Source organism: Panthera uncia (assembly GCF_023721935.1).
Source record: "Panthera uncia isolate 11264 chromosome B3 unlocalized genomic scaffold, Puncia_PCG_1.0 HiC_scaffold_1, whole genome shotgun sequence".
NCBI lineage: Eukaryota > Metazoa > Chordata > Mammalia > Carnivora > Felidae > Panthera > Panthera uncia.
In genome coordinates, this window is record NW_026057582.1 from 33,474,466 (window position 1) to 33,492,085 (window position 17,620).

General features: G+C 34.9%; 1 protein-coding gene across 2 annotated transcripts in view; it reads right to left on the minus strand.

Moving 5' to 3' along the window:
* The window catches only part of GPHN (gephyrin), a 625,620-nt gene that overhangs the window by 109,497 nt on the left and 498,503 nt on the right, over positions 1 to 17,620 (minus strand). For both annotated transcript variants that reach the window (XM_049611430.1, XM_049611431.1), the window contains one exon: positions 1,922 to 2,059. In XM_049611430.1, coding sequence (XP_049467387.1) covers positions 1,922 to 2,059 — 138 coding nt within the window. The remainder of the gene's footprint in view (positions 1 to 1,921; positions 2,060 to 17,620) is intronic.

Genomic DNA, 17,620 nt, shown 5'->3' on the forward strand with positions numbered 1-17,620 from the left:
GAAATCATACAGCTAGTTGTTAATTTTGCACTCTAGACAGTTTTTAAGTCTTTACTTCCTTTAATGAGTAAAACAGAAATAAAAGAAAAGGTCTCGGCCTGATGGTATACACATATTTAAAAGAATGAAAGTCAAAGATTATAACTATATAAAAACAACTTTTGTTGAAGTAGGGTCAAGGACCAAGGAGATAGAATTGGGCACTCAGTATTTCACTAGTTTTAACCCTTTTTCCTCAAGTTTTTATTTAAATTCTAGTTAGTAAAAATATACGGTAAAATTGTTTGCAAGTGTAGAATTTAGTGATTCATCACTTACATATAACACCCAATGCTCATCACAAGTGCCTTCCTTAATATCCCTCACCCATTTGGCCCATTCCCCCATCCACCTCTTTCCATCAACCCTCAGTTTGTTCTCTATAGTTAAGAGTCTCTTATGGTTTGTCTCCTTATCTCTCTCTCTCTCTTTTCCTTTCCCTATGTTTACCTGTTTCGTTTCTTATCTGGTTGGCTCAGTTGAAAGAGCATGTGACTCTTGATCTCAGGGTCATGAGTTTGAGCCCCACGTGTGGTGTAGAGATTACTGAAAAAAAAAAACCCTGACCATTCTTTTTATTAAATATTTTTAATGTTTATTTATTTTTGAGAGAGAGAGTGAGACAGATCATGAGCGGGGGGGGGGGGGGGAGAGAGAGAGGGAAACACAGGATCTGAAGCAGGCTCCAGGCTCTGAGCTGTCAGCACAGAGCCTGATGTGGGGCTCGAACCACAAACCGTGAAATCATGACCTGAGCCGAAGTCAGACGCTTAACCGACTGAGCCACCCAGGTGCCCGGAAAAGCTGACCTTTTTAAAAAAAGTTTTATTTATTGAAGTACTCTCTACACCCCACATGGGGTTTGAACTAATAACCCTGGGATCAAGAGTCACATGCTCTCCCAAGTGAGGTAGGTGCTCCACAGACCTTTTAATTTAAACAGAATTTTTAATGTTTTCTATCATTATTTTTTATATTTTAATACTGAAAGAAGAGCACTATCATGTAGTAAAAAGATGAATTTAAGTCTTGAACTTTAGTCCTATTCCTTTTCTGCTGGTCTGAATCTGAGTTTCCTTGCAGAAAAATTATGGTGTTTATATAGATGCTCTCTAATGTTCATTGAAGTTTGAATATTTTATGATCTATGAATGAAGTCGTTTATTTGTAAAATCAATCCTTTTGTGTTTATCTGCATAAAAAAAACAATTAAGAAGCTGTATTTAATTCAAATTGCACTAAAACTTCTATCTGAATATTTAGAAAGGGAAATGGTTGATTAAAAACTGAAAACACTGGGGAATACTACCTTTTCATTGTCTTTTCACAGGCTAGTCTCTATGTGCTATTAAACTAAGAGCTTATATGCTCTCATTGAAAATGAGAAGATGGATGAAGCAGAAAAACTGAGGTCAGACTGGTTGTTCAGTGATCCATGAATAAATTAATATATTTTTTATACTTTACATTTAAAAAGATGTTTTCCACAGAAGAAAACATGGTTAGGAGACACATTTATTATCTCTCATTTCTGACAGAAGGACATCAGGCAGACTCAAAGTTAACTATTTTCCTCACTCAGTGCTGATAACTGTTTCTTTAATTTAGAGTATTGGTATTTTGACAAACAGGGTAAACATAGTTGATTGTTTTCCTTCTTTTTTAATGAAAAGGAAGTTTTATGGGTGCTTTACTCTGTATACAATTAATATTGATCTTAGAGTTGACGAGAAATAAGAAGCAAAAAAGCAAAAAGAATGATGATAGTAATTGTGATAATGGTTAATAACCTTTCTCTTTCAGGAAAACCATGTATTAACATTATATGAATCTTACTTGGAAAAAAATGAAAAGAAAAGGCAATGGGCGAATATAACAGTACCTCGGTAGTTGATGATTTCTGTCCCAAGCACCGGAGTCATCTCCAGGACTGTGATAAAGGCTTTGTCCATAGATGTTAGAGGAAAAGGAGACATGCGGTGTCTTCTAGCCACCTTGGTGATATCGACAGCACTGTGACCTAAACAGGAAGATAATTAACTAAGACTATGATGCTGAAACACTGATTAAAAAGTGGAAATGTCTTATAAGTATCATCAGTTCTCATTTTCATGTCTGTAAATGAAGATTACAAGGTGAGAAATTTTCTCCTGCTTCCAAAATATAGCCTGCTTTGGTGGAACATTAAATCAAGTCAGCAATGTTACATTATTTGTCAAAACTTGGTGAAATTTAATGATGTTACTGCATAATCCTTTTGAGTGCTTACTATGCATTGTGGCACTGTTCTAATTAATCTTCACAACAATCTTATGGGGAGCCATTATTATCTTTATTTACAGATGAGGATAAAGAGGTTTACATATCTTGGCCTAAATCACAGACCTAGCAACAAGCAGAGCCAGAATTCAAACCCAGGAAGTCTGGCTTCAGAGTCTATGTCCTTAACCACACAGCAAACACTGAATTAATTAATGAGCTAGTTAGTAAAATGAAATACTCAAATTCAAATTTATTTAGGATTTCATAGGAAATTTTCTATTTTCAGAAAAGTCACAGAAAAAGATTATTTTTTAGCTACTCACTCCTTATTCACTCCCCTTCATGGCATTAATATCACCTACACACTAAAACTCCTCATTTATATCTCCAATCCTAACCTCTACCTTCAACTCTAGATTTATATGTCATCCAAACAGCTGGTGGATAAGAGTGTAAATCATCCAACATGCACTTGGATGTGTAACAGGCAATTCAAAGCTAACATGTCCAAAATGAAACTCTTGATTACCCACCCTTCTATTTTATCCTTACAATGTCTTATTCTCTTGCTATTTCCATCTCAGAAAATAGGAACTCCATTCTTCCAGTTACTAATCCCAAACCTTTTCATCAGAACCAAATCTAAACTACTGTTGAAATATATCTAGAATCTGACCATTACTTACCATTGCCATAATTACTACAATAGTTGAAACCATCACTTATTTCCTGGGAAATTGAATAGCCCCCTAACTGGCCTCCCTGCTTCTATCCTTGTTCCGCTATAATGTATTCTCCACACAGTAGTTATAGTTATCATTTTACATTTTAAATTGGATGGTGCTAATCTCTGCTCATAACTCTCCAACAACTTTCCATTTCACTCAGAATAAAATCTTTGCTATGGCCTATGGAGCCCAACATATTATGGCCCTCCACTGTCTTCAACTCCTGTCATTTCCTCTCTTGATCACTGTGCTGTAGCCATAGTGATTCCTTGCTTGTCCTTGAGAATGTAAAATACATCTTTCCTCAGGGTCTTTGCACTTGCTGTTTTGTCTACTTGGACATTCTTCCGCAGATATTATGGCTCCATCCATCCTTTGTTTATTTCAGGTCATCAGAGAGGCCTTTGTGAAATGCCCTATATAGAATATTACCTACCATCACTTTCTATTCTTTTTACCCCACTTTACTTTTCCTCGTGTGTGTGTATATATACACACACATATATATATTCATATCCACATATCTATAATTTGTATCATATATACACTTATATTTATTTTTTTATAGCTTTATCTATGTAGAACGTAATTTCCATTGCCTTTTTTGTTAACTGTTGTTATCTCCAATATCTAGAAGAGTATTTGGGACATACTCAACAATAAAAATAAATATTTGTTAAATCAATGAATCATTTAATGACAAAAAGGGACTTCTTAGATCACTATATCTTCATGCATAAATAGCTTGGCCTTTCTTTAGAACCCTAACGGTATATAGCCCAGACGGTAAACAGAAAAGGAGTAGCTACAAACACAGTTGCTTGGCTATCCTGTCTGCTATCTACAACTCCATTCTTCCTTAGCCACTCTGCAGCTGAGAGTGACCATATGACATAATTCTGGTCAGTAAGATGTTGAAAGCTGGGGGCAGGCTTCCTATGGTGAATAAAAAGATAAAGAGATAAAGCTTTAAGAGGAGAAAGCTTTTGCCCTTCTTTCTTCTTTCTGCTTGGAACATGGCCAGATACTGGGACTTGGCATAGCCATTTTTTAACCATGCGGATGGAAACGCACACAGTAAGAATGGAAACCTGAGAAGAAAAAAGAGCCTGCATCTCTGATGACAATATTGAGCTGCTGAACAAGCCCTGAACTATCTACCTTCAGGCTTTTGATATTCAAGACAAATAAGCTTTTATTTCTTTAATCTACTTTATAATGACTGTATATATTCCTTAGTAGTAAGTTTCTACTCATTGTAATTTATTAAGTTTAATACTCCTACCCCAACCCCAGAAGCTGCTTCAGACGTCTTCACTGAATTAACTTAAAGGTACTGCCTCAAAGAGTTTCCATTCTAAGATATGATATTGTACAAGTACTCAAAGAAAAAGACCTATATAGATGCTTATACTTATGACATTTCTCTCCCATGGGTAATCATAAAATTACAAAATTTTCAAAGCTTGAAGGACCTTAGAGATTTAGTACTAAACATGAATAACATTTTCTACTCAAAATTTAAGTAGGTGAACACTAACAAAGGATAATGTATGATATGATTTATCATTTACTTACAACAGAAACATAAATTTATTAGTCATTTTCACTGAAGTCTCAACCTTGCAATTACATATCATAAAAGCATATTGTCACAACCAGTGTAATTGGAGAAGAGGACAGAGCTAGGTGTTTCTGTTTTTTATTCAGGTTTATAGGTCTCAAGTCTGATATTTTCTAAAATATATTTTACTTTCTATACGGTGCAAATTGTGTCTAACCTTATAAAAGTTATCCTTTTAAAATGTTTAGTTTCTGAAGAGAAAACTGTACAGTTTATTTCTTGCATATGCTTTGTAATAGAATTTTTCTTATTAGAAAGTTAGTTTGATTATCAGTGATATACACACCCATTCAACAAATATTTATTGAATGCATTTTATGAGCCAGGTATGTTAGGGAATTGGGATACATAGAGTGATATACACTCTGCCATGAGGAACATTATAGCTCAGCAGAAATGAAAGATGGTAAAAAAAAAAAAAAAAAAAAAAGAGCAGGAAGGTAGGAAACCACTCTAACTACAGAGATTGGTAGTTTTCTGTCTCTCTTTAATTGAAAATGGCAGTGTAGATATCTACCAGCCTAAAAAATCTCTCCCAAAATCTTTAAAATAATTTTGTATCTTATTTGTATATTTTTTAAGGGTACCTATAACTCTCCATCTTATAGACATTTAAACATTTGTCTTAGTTACATTAGTCAACTGTAAACTCCTTGAAGGTATACCCTGTATGTTACTAAATTTGTGGTTTGTTTCCATTTTTTAAAGAAACACAATTTTAACTATTTTCTGATGTTGACAGCAGTGACTTGCAAGAAACTTCAAAGTGAAAGCTTCAGAAAATTTAAGAATAGTTATCTCTGACTTCTCTTATTTTGCAAGTTACAATCCCAAAGCAGTTATATTTGTCCTGGGCCATTGAAGAACTAAATCACACAGGAAAAAGAATCAAGAACTGCTTTCCTCCACATTCTGATACTCTTCTTGATTCTGAGCCCAGCACAGAAATCTGATGGAAGAAAAAAAAGTATGTACTTTTATCTCTTGAAGGCCAGATGGGTTATATAGTCTGGTAGCCAAATTTCATTGAATGGTCCATAAAATCCAGTTCGGCAGAAGTAGGAAAGGAAGGAAAGAATAATTTTTTGTTAAAGTAAGAAGCTTAAAATAAAAGGCAGCTTGAATTTTGGATAAAGAAAATATCCAAAAATTGAGAGAAATTTTGGATAGAGTTTTTCCTATAAAACAAAAATAAAATATTTCATAGCCACAAATATATTCTGATAGCTACATTACAAATAAATACCAGTGGTCACAAAGAGAATCTGTGAGGGGATCAGCTCCATTCAACTCATGTATGCTACAAAACTAACATGCAAAAATACGTGTCCTATAGAGAAGATTATAGTGTTCAAGGGAATATCTATTTAACTTATAAATGTATGGTTATCACTGATAATTGGTAGGCAGCATGGCTATTTTGACAAAAATAAACTACTAAGTGCTGTAGGATATGGGATCTTTATATGGGAGTGGGGCAAGGATAGGGAAATGAAATCTAGACATCCCCTCCACTAGTAGCTATCTGAACTGAGCAGAGAATAACAGGTTGAATTACTATGACATCTAAATTGATAGCATTCTTCTGCAATGGGCTTAATTTTCTCAAGTAGACTTATAAGATTAAAGCAATTCTAAATTGGCAAAGATTGACCACCTTGAGGTTTCCCTTATAAATCTAGGTTTCTATAAGTGAAACTTAACTCGTCTCTCTTATATTTTCTAGTGCATAAGTCCAGTCATGGGGTTGACTTTGAAAGTAAAAGTCCTCAAAACGTCACTGGGATTTCCTGTCTTCTATGCAGCAAGACTACATAACACAGACAGTGTAAAAACAGTATGGGTTCATTCAGGATTGCCATCATCAAAGATATGTTTAAATACTAATTGCAATGTCTATGATGTATGAGGCCTTCAAAATGGCACAGAAAGTACAAATGGATTCCTTTCTACTGAGTAGAGTAACTCAAGATCTTTGTCATGTAGCAGTAACCGTTTTCTTATAGCATGGCTATCTTGAAATGAAGCTATACCAATTTTATACCAATGAAATTATTTTTCCCACTTCAAATGCATTATTTTTAATCTGACAATTCTTAATATACAATGTTTCATCCTGGTTTGAAAATACTTCTTTAAATTAGAAGTAAATGATGAAAAGATGTTTTCAAATGATAAAATATAACAGAAAAAAGGTATTTATGAAGGTTCTTCTTGATTAAATTAAAAACTTCAAGAGGAAACTTTATCCCTCAAGACAAAAACAAGAGAGTTCCCCAAACTGCCTAAAGTATAAATCATTATTCATTCTTTGGATATACAGAAAATCTCAAGGAATAGATTTGTTCTGCCCTATTAATAACACTGCCTTTATTTATCATAGTACTTGCAGCTTGAATTCATTATTTTTCTACTTTCTGGAGCTTTCAGAGAAGCAAACCACCTAAAATAATAAATATCTTTCCTAGGAAACCTAAAGAGTGAAAATGATAGTTTGTTCAGGTTAAATAGCTAGGACCTTTGGTAATTTGAGGAATTTGAGGTTTAGATATGTAAGCATTTACTCTTTCATATATCTCTCTCTCTCAAATTAACAGAGATCAAGTTCAAAGCCCAAGGAAGCACTGGTGATGGTAGAGTTCATAGGCTTAAAATGATATAGCATTTTGTATATCTGAAAATAATCTCTCATACTTTTTTCAATTTAATAGTCTTAAACATCTTTCTACTTATTTATCCAAGATAATGAGCCTCATAGCATTTCTGACAAAATCTAGAAAACATGGCTGAAAGGATTGTGTTAATTTCTAGGACAATATAAGAAATATTAAAAGAAAATACTCCTGGGATTTCTATGCATCAAGATTATGAAACAGGGAAATGTTTGCTCTTTAATCTGTATCTATGGTTCACTATCACCCACAGGATAAAATCAAATTCCTTAGAATAGTATACAAAGTGCTTCCTGGCTTCCTTTTCAGTCTCATCATTCATTCACTACTTCATTAGGAAATTGATGATATTGCAGATATTGGAATATACCATACTATTTCATATTTTCCTGCCTTAGCATATGATGTTTGTTCTGCCTAGAATGCATTTTCTCTTATCTTGTTTTCCTAAGAAATTATTATTCTTCCTTCACAACTCTCTTCAGTAAGGAAGTAATCAAATAATGATGGAACATGTCAAAAGGATCTTGCAGTCAACTGGAAGAGACGCTCTTTGGCCAAAACTGGGACAATTTAAGCATCAAAGTAGATTAGGATAGTAACAGATTACATAACCCCTTTAATAAAATAAAAATAAGATTCTATGAACAAACACTAATATAAATAAAGAAATAATGAAATAAAATTTTTTCTTACAACAGAATGCCAACTGATAAATGAAGAAATTTTGAAATTAGAAAATCAACACTTGGCAACTATCATAGCAAGAATTGGTTCAGGTTAAAATCATCAATGGATAGTAAAACTGAAGGTAAAAATCTGAAGAAAAACAATGAACTTATATAGTTTCACTATATAACCCCACAATATTCTACTAACTACAAAGTAAAATAGTAGTTTTGTAGTGGAAAAACCTGGAAGACAGCATCTTAACCAAGTGATCAAAATTAATATTACCAGTAATGGAACAAAATGATATCATGAACCTCTTGATATGGTGCATGGAGAAGGGTACAACATCACATATAAGCTATTTCTATCAAAAATGCTTAATCTGAATCAGACCATCAAGAAACATCCAAAAAGTCTAAATTTGAGGAACATTTTACAAAATAATGACCTATACTCTTGAAAAATGTTAAGGTCATGGGAAAAAAAAAAAAAAAAAAAAGAGGAATTGCTCCAGATAAAGGAGCCTAAAGGCACATAGTAGCTAAAAGTAATGCATGATTCTGGATTGGATCCCAGATCAGAAGAAGAAAATGTTTTTTTCCTTTTGCTATCAAGAACATTATTAGAAAAATTTGCAAAATGTAATTTGAATAAGATTACATAACAGCATTGTGGCAAGGTTCATTTCCTGATTTTGATAATTGCACTGTGGTTATGTAAGAGAATTTTTTTTTCTTTCTTTTCTCCTTTTTTAATTTATAAAGGAAATATATATTTGAAGTATTAGGGATAAAGAGGCATCATGCTTGTAATTTACTCACAAGCAATTCCAGAAAAAAAAAAATTAACATATAGAGAGAAATGATAAAGCAAATATGGCAAAATGCTAACATTGGGAGACTTTGGGTGAAAGATATACAAGAATTCTTTGTACTATTTTGGCAACTTTTCTGAAGTTTGAAATTATTTAAAAAAAAAAAACTTTTTCAATAGTCTTTCCTTTGTGAAGCAACACATAACCATTCCATGTTTTCTTCCTGCACTGAGGCACTATTAAATGCTCTTAGGATTCTCATTACCTACTATATTAACTACATATCTCATATCTCACAGTAATTATACTTATTTATATACAAGTCTATTTTCTTAACTAGATTTTCAGCTCTTTGAGAAAGGAAAACGTGTCTTAATGTCAAAGCTCAAGGATGCTGTGCACACAGTGGTCATGTAGAACATTTTTGTTGAATGAGTTCCTAAAGGCTTGATTTTAATCACTAGACTATACAGCTTGACAAAGAATATGGGCTGAGAGATAAACACTACATGTAATTTCAAACATTATTCTGGTCAGTAATTCCAATGTTCTGTTTACTAGAACTGTCTATTTAAAAAAATGATTGCAGGGGCACCGGGGTGGCTTAGTTGGTTAAGCATCTGACTTTTGGTTTCATCTCAGGTCATGATCTCACGGTTTTGTGGGCTTATGGTCTCATGGTTTTGTGGGTTTAAGCTCCATGTCAGGCTCTATGCTGGCAGTGCAGAGCTTGCTTGGGATTCTCTCTCTCTCCATCTCTCTCTGCCCCTCCCTCATTTGTGCTATCTCTGTCTTTCTCAAATAAATAAATAAACTTAAAAAAATGGTTGCAAACATTAAAAAAATTTTTTTTTAAGTTTGAGAGAGAGAATACATGCACATGCACTGGGGAGAGGAGGGAGGGAGGGAGGGAGAGAGAGAGAGAGAGAGAGAGAGAGAGAGAAGAGAAGAGAAGAGAATCCTAAGCAGGCTCTGTGCTCCCAGTGCAGAGGACACCCATGTGGGGCTTGATTTCATGAACTGTGAGATCATGACCTGAGTCAAAATCAAGAGTCTGACGCTTAACCAACTGAGTTACCCAGGCACCCCCACACATTTTTTAATAATAAGCTGAAACTGGGTTTTTCTTCTCTTTACCTTTTTGTTTAAAAGTGTTAAAAGGCTCAATGCTGTAGGGAAATGAAAAAGGAGAATAAAAAAATATTTTACCTGTGGTCAAGTAGTCAGGGAAATAGAAAATTAGCTTTGTTCAGTGTACTACCTAAATAATTAACCCTTATAGGTTATTTTTAGATCAGGAGGTTTATCTATAGAAAAATTATAAGGCCAAAAGGAGGAAAAATAATTTATTTCCCATGATCAGGTATAAACTGTCTTTATAGCTGTCTTCCTTTGGCTCTTTTTTTTTTTTTTAATTTGTCACATACAAATAAGTTAAATAGATATTAAAAGTAAACAGATAAACTTAGCTGAATGTACAGGCGAAAAAGAGATGAAATGAAAAAAATGGTATTAGAAGATATAATGATAAAATAGGTTAGGTAAAGCAACATGAAAAAAGGATAAAATCATTTTTAAAAAACTATAAGTATCAGTCAAGTGTTAACACACCCAACAAAGGCAAGTAAAGTCTTTTGAGTTGAGGTGGCTGCAAATGATCAACAGGAATTTTCCACTGTAGTGTTCCTAAGGACTGGGGGCTCTTGAGAAAGGACTCAAATCATGATCCTTAGGTTGATCCCTTACTAGCAGTACTAGTGGTGTATATACATTAAAAATTGTAGGTCCTGATTATAGCTACTATGGCAAAAGACCAGCTTTCAGATACAATCTTTCCCTTTCCTGCACCCCTGTTTCATCACCTTTCTCTTCTTTGCTTACACAATTAGTAATTACCCTTTGCTTTGCTGTCATTCTGGTTCAGGAATACAAACCTCAGAGCTTGTATATTATTTGGTTTGAAATTCCTTGGTTCATTCTTGTCCTGCTGTTTGATTTCTGGCTTTGTGTCCTTTTGGGTCTCTGAACTCCAGCTTGCTTTGTTAGGCTGCTAGGATCCCCTTTTTAAACCTAAATAGCCAAAAAGCTGAGAATTCTCTTATTCCCCAAAGTAAGAGGCTGTCAGGATATAATTTCAGAGTTATAAATATATGTATGTATATGTGTGTGTGTGCGCACATATATGTGTATGTATGTGTGTTGTATGTGGCAAACAGAACACCACAATGACCATAGGTGCATATTGATGCAGGCTCCAAGATCTCTGAGAAAACTTGAGATCATAAGGTTAAAAATAACCTGAAAGGACTTGAGTGAATTGCCTTTGGGAAATGTGGTCTGTTCTTTAGTACGCAGATAGGGATGTTCCTGAAAGGAAGCCAGCTGTATATAGCACAGTGCATTCACTCCCTTCTTTGTCTTTGCTTCTGTTGTGAAGACTCTTATCGGAACATAGGTATCTGCAAGACTGCTCTTGTATGCAAGATATGTATGATAGCTGAATCAGATGTACATTGTTGACATGCTTTGCTAAGCTTCTGTTGTTAATCATTGCTGACCTGTTTTTCCTGAAAATGTATATATGAAAGTGTACCATAAACCTCAGTACCTCGGGCTGTTGGCTCGGGGTCTCCTGTGCCTCGCTACACTGTGGTCTCTTTTTCTCAGTTCCTTTACCGCCCTAGGTCCATGGGCCATTTGAGGTCGACATGTGTGTATGTATGTATGTGTGCATATATATATATATATATATATATAAATTTAAATATATATTTGTTAGTTTCCATTTAGAATGTTTTCATAAATGCCACTAGTATTAAAATGCGAAATTAGGGGTGCCTGGGTGGCTCAGTCGGTTAAGCATCTGACTTCGGCTCAGGTCATTGATCTCATGGTTTGGGAGTTCCAGCCCTGCATCAGGCTATCTGCTGTCAGGGCAGAGCCTGCTTTGGGTCCTCTGTCTCCCTCTCTCTCTGCCCTTCCCCTGCTTGTGCTCTCTCTCCTTCTCAAAAATAAACAAACATTTAAAAAAATGCAAAATTAGAATTGTTTTCTTCAGTAGGTTAAACATTCTTTAGACAATGGTAGAGAAGAAGTAATTTTTCTTTAGAAATCACAGCTATTATATCTCTAAAAGTGGAGTCTAACAAGTATCTTTTAAAGCCTTTTTCTAAGCATTAACTAACTAGTCTCTATAATGCCCTGGGAAAAAGAACCAAGAGAAGTTCAGAGTCATTTTTGTAGCTAGAGGAGTTTTACCAGCTCATAAAAGCCACATTTCCCTTAGTGAATCTTCTCTACATGGTGTTGTTTCTCATATTATTAGGTGTGAGCACATAAGGCTACAACTTCCAGAATACCTATTCTATTTATTAATTTCAATGACAGACTAATAAAAAAAGTAAATTTTGGCTAATATCTTTTGTAAGAAGTAGACATTACTCAATGTGATCGTTAGGCATGTGGTAGATGTCAATTTGTATAGTTGAGAAAGAAAATCTTAGAACAGGTGATCACAGAGGCAAATATGAAGAGTCAGTGTCATTGGTGAAAATAGAAATAGTTCTTAAGGTATTTTGTACATAAGCAGAAATTATATAGTTTATTCTAAATTTATTGGGCACTTGATATTGTCCTCATCTTTCCATAGGCCTAAAAAAGGAGTTAATTCACAACTAATTCTGCTGATACAAGGGCTATAGTTTTTTTAAAAAAGTATAAATTACAGTACAATTATAACGGTGAATTACTATACAACCCAATTAATATACAATCCAATGTGTATACTGGAAGAAAATAAAATAATTATATGTTAGTAGTAGTTATCTTTAAGTAGTAGGATGAGACTGATTTTTTTCCCTACTTTTTTGTATTATTCAGAGTCTTGACAATAATCTTACATCGCTTAAAAATATTTAATAAATGCTTTTAAATTTGAAATAATTATTTTCTTAGCCAAACCTAGCCAATATCTTCCAAAGTCACGGTCCAAAGTCTGGGGTTCTAGGGAAATTTCTCAACATCATTTAATTGTATTTTTAACCATCAAAAAATCTTCCTACATGTATATCTGAAACTAATAAAACACTGTATATTAACTATACTGGAATTAAAATAAAGACTTAAAAAAAGCTTCCTACTGCCGTAGGGTAACAGTTCAGATGACCTAGAGTAATTCTAGGCCTTTCATGATTTGTCCTTTCTCTTCAACTTCATCTCTCTTTGCTCTTACATATACTAGCAACAGCAAACTTAATTAATTTCTAGTACACAGCATGATTTTCTTCTGACACATCTATCTCAACTGCTCTTCTCCTTCCAGTCCAACTAGCAAACACATACTTATTTGTTAAGACTATGAAGATAAAGTATGGGTCATATCAATATAAAATCTTGTAATTCACATATTGCCCAAGTTAAAAATTGGGGGTCATTTTTTACTTCCTTACCTGCCACATGTAGTTCCCAATCCTGTCAATTGTGATTCCTTAGTGTTTCAAAAAATCCTGTATTATTTTTTCTATTTCTATTGCTCCAGCTTTAATTCAAGCTCTCATCAGATTCCTGCTTCTGATCTCACCCGGAATCAATCCATTCTTCACATAGTGGTAAATGTTCTTTCAAAATTTCAAATTCGATCTTGTCATTCCATGTTAAATTCCTTTATTGACCTTTACAATAAAGTCCATTAAAGTCCCATTAGCATGGCAATTAGGAGGTTCATCTGCAAAAACTATATGGCCAGTTGGAGGTCATGATTTGATAGCTTCTCCAGCCTCTTATTTCCCTTAGTCCCTTCCTCCTCTTCAAACTGCACCCTCCTCCTCCATCTGTGTGCCACAATGCCTGGAGCATGGTAAGTTTTTCATAAATGTTAGATACTTGCATTAACATTTTAATAGAGTTATCATCCGAGATAAATAGATTTAAATTCAGCTGGAAAGAACATTTTGAAAAAAGCAGCTACTTTTGTTCTCACACAACCCTCTCCACTTTTCTCTACCCTGCTCTGTGTGCCCCAATAGGCTAGTGTTTATGGATAGGACCAATAGAATCCTTATACCTGTGGCTTCTGCTTGAGTTCAGCCAATGGAAAGCATTAGCAGGAGAATAGAGAGAAAAACAGTTTAGACAAGATATTTATTCCTTTGGCCTCCTGTCTGCTGGTTGGCAGTGGTTATGTTCCTTTAATAAAAACCATTAGTTCTGTGAGACATGCCTCAAAGACTTATTTTAGACAATTGCTCCCTTCCCTGACTCCTTGAGGCTTAAGGGTAGTAACAATTTCGTGCTGTTGCTAGCCCCCTAAGTTCTTCAACTTATCTTGCTTTTCCTTAACCCTGGCTACTCTGTTGTAACTAGTTCCTTTATTAAATTCTCCATTATCTTGTTTGAGTGTGTCATTTGACTCCTGCCAGGACTAAGTGATACAGCAGCCAAGGTGAGACTGGACACAATATGATTAGAGAAAAATGTAGAGATAAATATTGCAGAGCACTGGATTCCTAATGGGGACCAGAGGGGGTTGAGGCTGGAAAAGTAACTAAAACCAGACCATGGTGGCCCTTGAATGCTAGGCTTTGGAGTTTGAACTTTACCAAATAAGCCAATTGGAAACAATTTACATAACATTATCATGTAAGCCAACACTTTGAAGTTTATAAGCATAAGAGTGACACCTATAAAGATTTCTTGTGGACTACAAATTCTACCATAGAAAGGTTGAAAAATTAGCTCAATGGTATATGTCTAAATAGATAGTACATCAAAATGAAAAGACCAGGGGTGCCTGGGTGGCTCAGTTAGTTAAGCATCTGACTTTGGCTCAGGTATGATCTCACAGTTTGTGAGCTGGAGCTCTGTGGGGGGGGGGGGGGGGGTGGGGAGGGGCTCTGTGCTGACAGCTTAGAGCCTGGAGCCTGCTTTGGATTCCGTGTCTCATTCTCCCTTTGCCCTTCCCCTGCTTGTGGTTTGTCTCTCTCTGTGTCTCAAAAATAAATAAATGTAAAAAAAAAAATGAAAAAAAAATGAAAAGACCAGATGTCCAGATTTTTAGTTTGGTGTGCTTTTTCCTATATCATACTAAGGGGACTTTCTTTCCTTCAACTTCATTACTAAATATTACTTCATTTACTAAATATAAATTGAATACTCTCTCCATGTAAGGTACTTTATGAAACATTAGGCAGTAATGCTGAGGTAAGTAAGATGAGATTCCTATTTCTCAGTCGCATGAACACAGAAGTCAGACTGCATTTTAAGGAAAATGAAAAAAAAAACCCCACCAAAAACAAAATAACAAGTACATGCTTATGTTTTAATGTTAAAACAAAAAACTATGTATGATAGTGCAGAAAAAGGAAAAACTAATTCTGATGGTACACATGGTAACGTTCCACAAGGAGGTGACAACTGAGCTTTAAACAATAAGAAAAAGTGAGCAACATCTGAAACAGAATGAACAAAATAATTGAGATTTGAAAGTACTTTCAGAGAATGAGGCAACACTTAATGAGGTTGGAGGTGGAGAGGATGAAGTATCCTCCCCATAAGGCATAAGGCTGGTCATTTCAGTTGCAGACAGGATTTGAAGAGGCTTAGTACTGTAGGAAATGGAGAGTTAGTCAAGATTTTTAATAGAGAAGTGATACATAAAAATGTAATACTTGACTGATAGCAGATTGGAAGGAAGAGCAGTAAGTGCGCTATTACGATCCTAGAGGCTATAGACGAAGAAGGCCTGAACTAATATAATGGGAATTGGAAAAATAATATTTAGAAGAGTCATTAACAAATAGTTCTATGACTGTGCTTTGGGAAGGAGAGGTAAATATTGTGGTGAGATTTCAAGTTTGGTTATGACACCAAGTGGGAGTGACATTAAGATAGCAACAAAGAGACAACTTGAAGGGTACTAAATTTGGTTTCTGATGAGATGCCAGCAGAATATCAGGTGGTGATTCCAGTATGTAACAACAAAAGGAGTTTGGAGTTTGGGAGAGAAAGGTTTTTCATCTTGTGTGACTGAAACTCTGTACCTACGGAACAAATGCCCCACCTCCTTCCAGCCTCTGGCAACCACCATTCTATTTTCTGTTTCTAGGATTTTGATTATTTTAGCTATCTCAGATAAGTTGAGTTATGCAGTATTTGCCTTTTGTGACAGGCTTACTTCATTTAGCATAATGTATCAAGTTTTATTCATGTTGGAGAATATGACAGGATTTTTTTTAAAGGCGGAGTAATATTCCACCGTATGCATATATTCATTCATCTGCTGATGGATATTTAGGCTTTAGAAGCTATCATGAATAATGCTGCAATGGACATGGATATGCAAATATTTCTTTGAGATACTGTTTTAAATTCTTTTTGATATATACTCAGAAGTGGGATTGCTGGATCATATGGTAGTTTTATTGTTAATTTTTGAGGAATTTCCTTAAAGTTTTTCATAGTAGTTGTGCCGTTTTACCATCCCATTATTAATAGTACACGAGGGTTCCAAGTTTTCCACATCCTTACCAACACTTATTTCTGTTGTTTTGATGGTGGCAGTTTTGATTTGCATTTCCCTTATGATTAGTGATGTTGAGCATCCTGTCGCATGCATGGGGCATTTACATATCTTCTTTGGAAAAATGTATATTCAAATGCTTTGCTCACTTTTTAATTGATTTTTGTAGTTTTTGTTGAATTGTAGGAATTCCTTCTATATTCCAGATATTAAGTCCTGATAAATGGTGTAGAACTATTTTGTCCCATTTTATAGGTTGCTTTTCCATTCTGTTGATTGTGTACTTTGCTGTGAAGAAGTTTTAATGTTTAATGTAGTCCCATTTGCCTATTTTTGCTTTCGTTGCTGGTGTTTGTGTTGTGTCCTCTGATTGTCCATTAAAATATCATGAAGATTTCCCCCTTATGTGTTCTAATTTTATAGTTTCAGGTCTTATGCTTAAGTCTTCAATCCATTTTGAGATAATTTTGGAACATGGTATAAGATTAAGTGTCAATCTCTATTTTTTTTTTTTTGCAAGAGGACATCTAGTTTTCCCAACACTGCTCATTGAAGAAACTATCCTTTTTTCCGTTGTGTAGTTTTAGCACCCTTGCAAAAGATCATTTGACCATATACATGACAGTTTATATCTGGGCTGTTTTGTTTCATTGGTCTATATGGTTGTCTTATGTCAGAACCACACTATTTTGATTAATGTATTTTTATAATATGTTTTGAAATCAGAAAATGTGAAGCCTGCAGCTTTGTTTTTTCTCAAGACTGTTTTGGCTATTTAAAATCCTTTGGGTTGCCTGGGTGGCTCAGTCAGTTAAGCACTGGACTCTTGATTTCAGCTCAGGTAATGGTATTATGGTTCGTGAGATTGAGCCCCATGTTGGGCTCTGTGCTGACAGCACGGAGCCTGCTTGGGATTCTCTATCTCTCTGCCCCTTTCTTACTCACATGTGCCCCCCCCCAAATAAATAAATTTTAAAAAATCTTTTGATTTTTTTCAGTGAATTTTTTTTTATTAAAAAAATTTTTTAATGTTTATTTTTGAGAGAGAGAGAGAGAAAGCGAGCATGAGCAGGGGAAGAACAGAGAGAGAGAGAGAGAGGGAGAAACAGAATCTAAAGTAGGCTCCAGGCTCTGAGCTGTCAGCACAGAGCCCAACTTGGGGCTTGAACTCGTGAACTGTAAGATCATGACCTGAGCCGAAGTCAGATACTTGATCGAGTCACCCAGGCGTCCCTTCTCTTTATTTTTTAAAGTGATAACTGACTGAGTCACCCAGGCACCCCAGATTTTTTC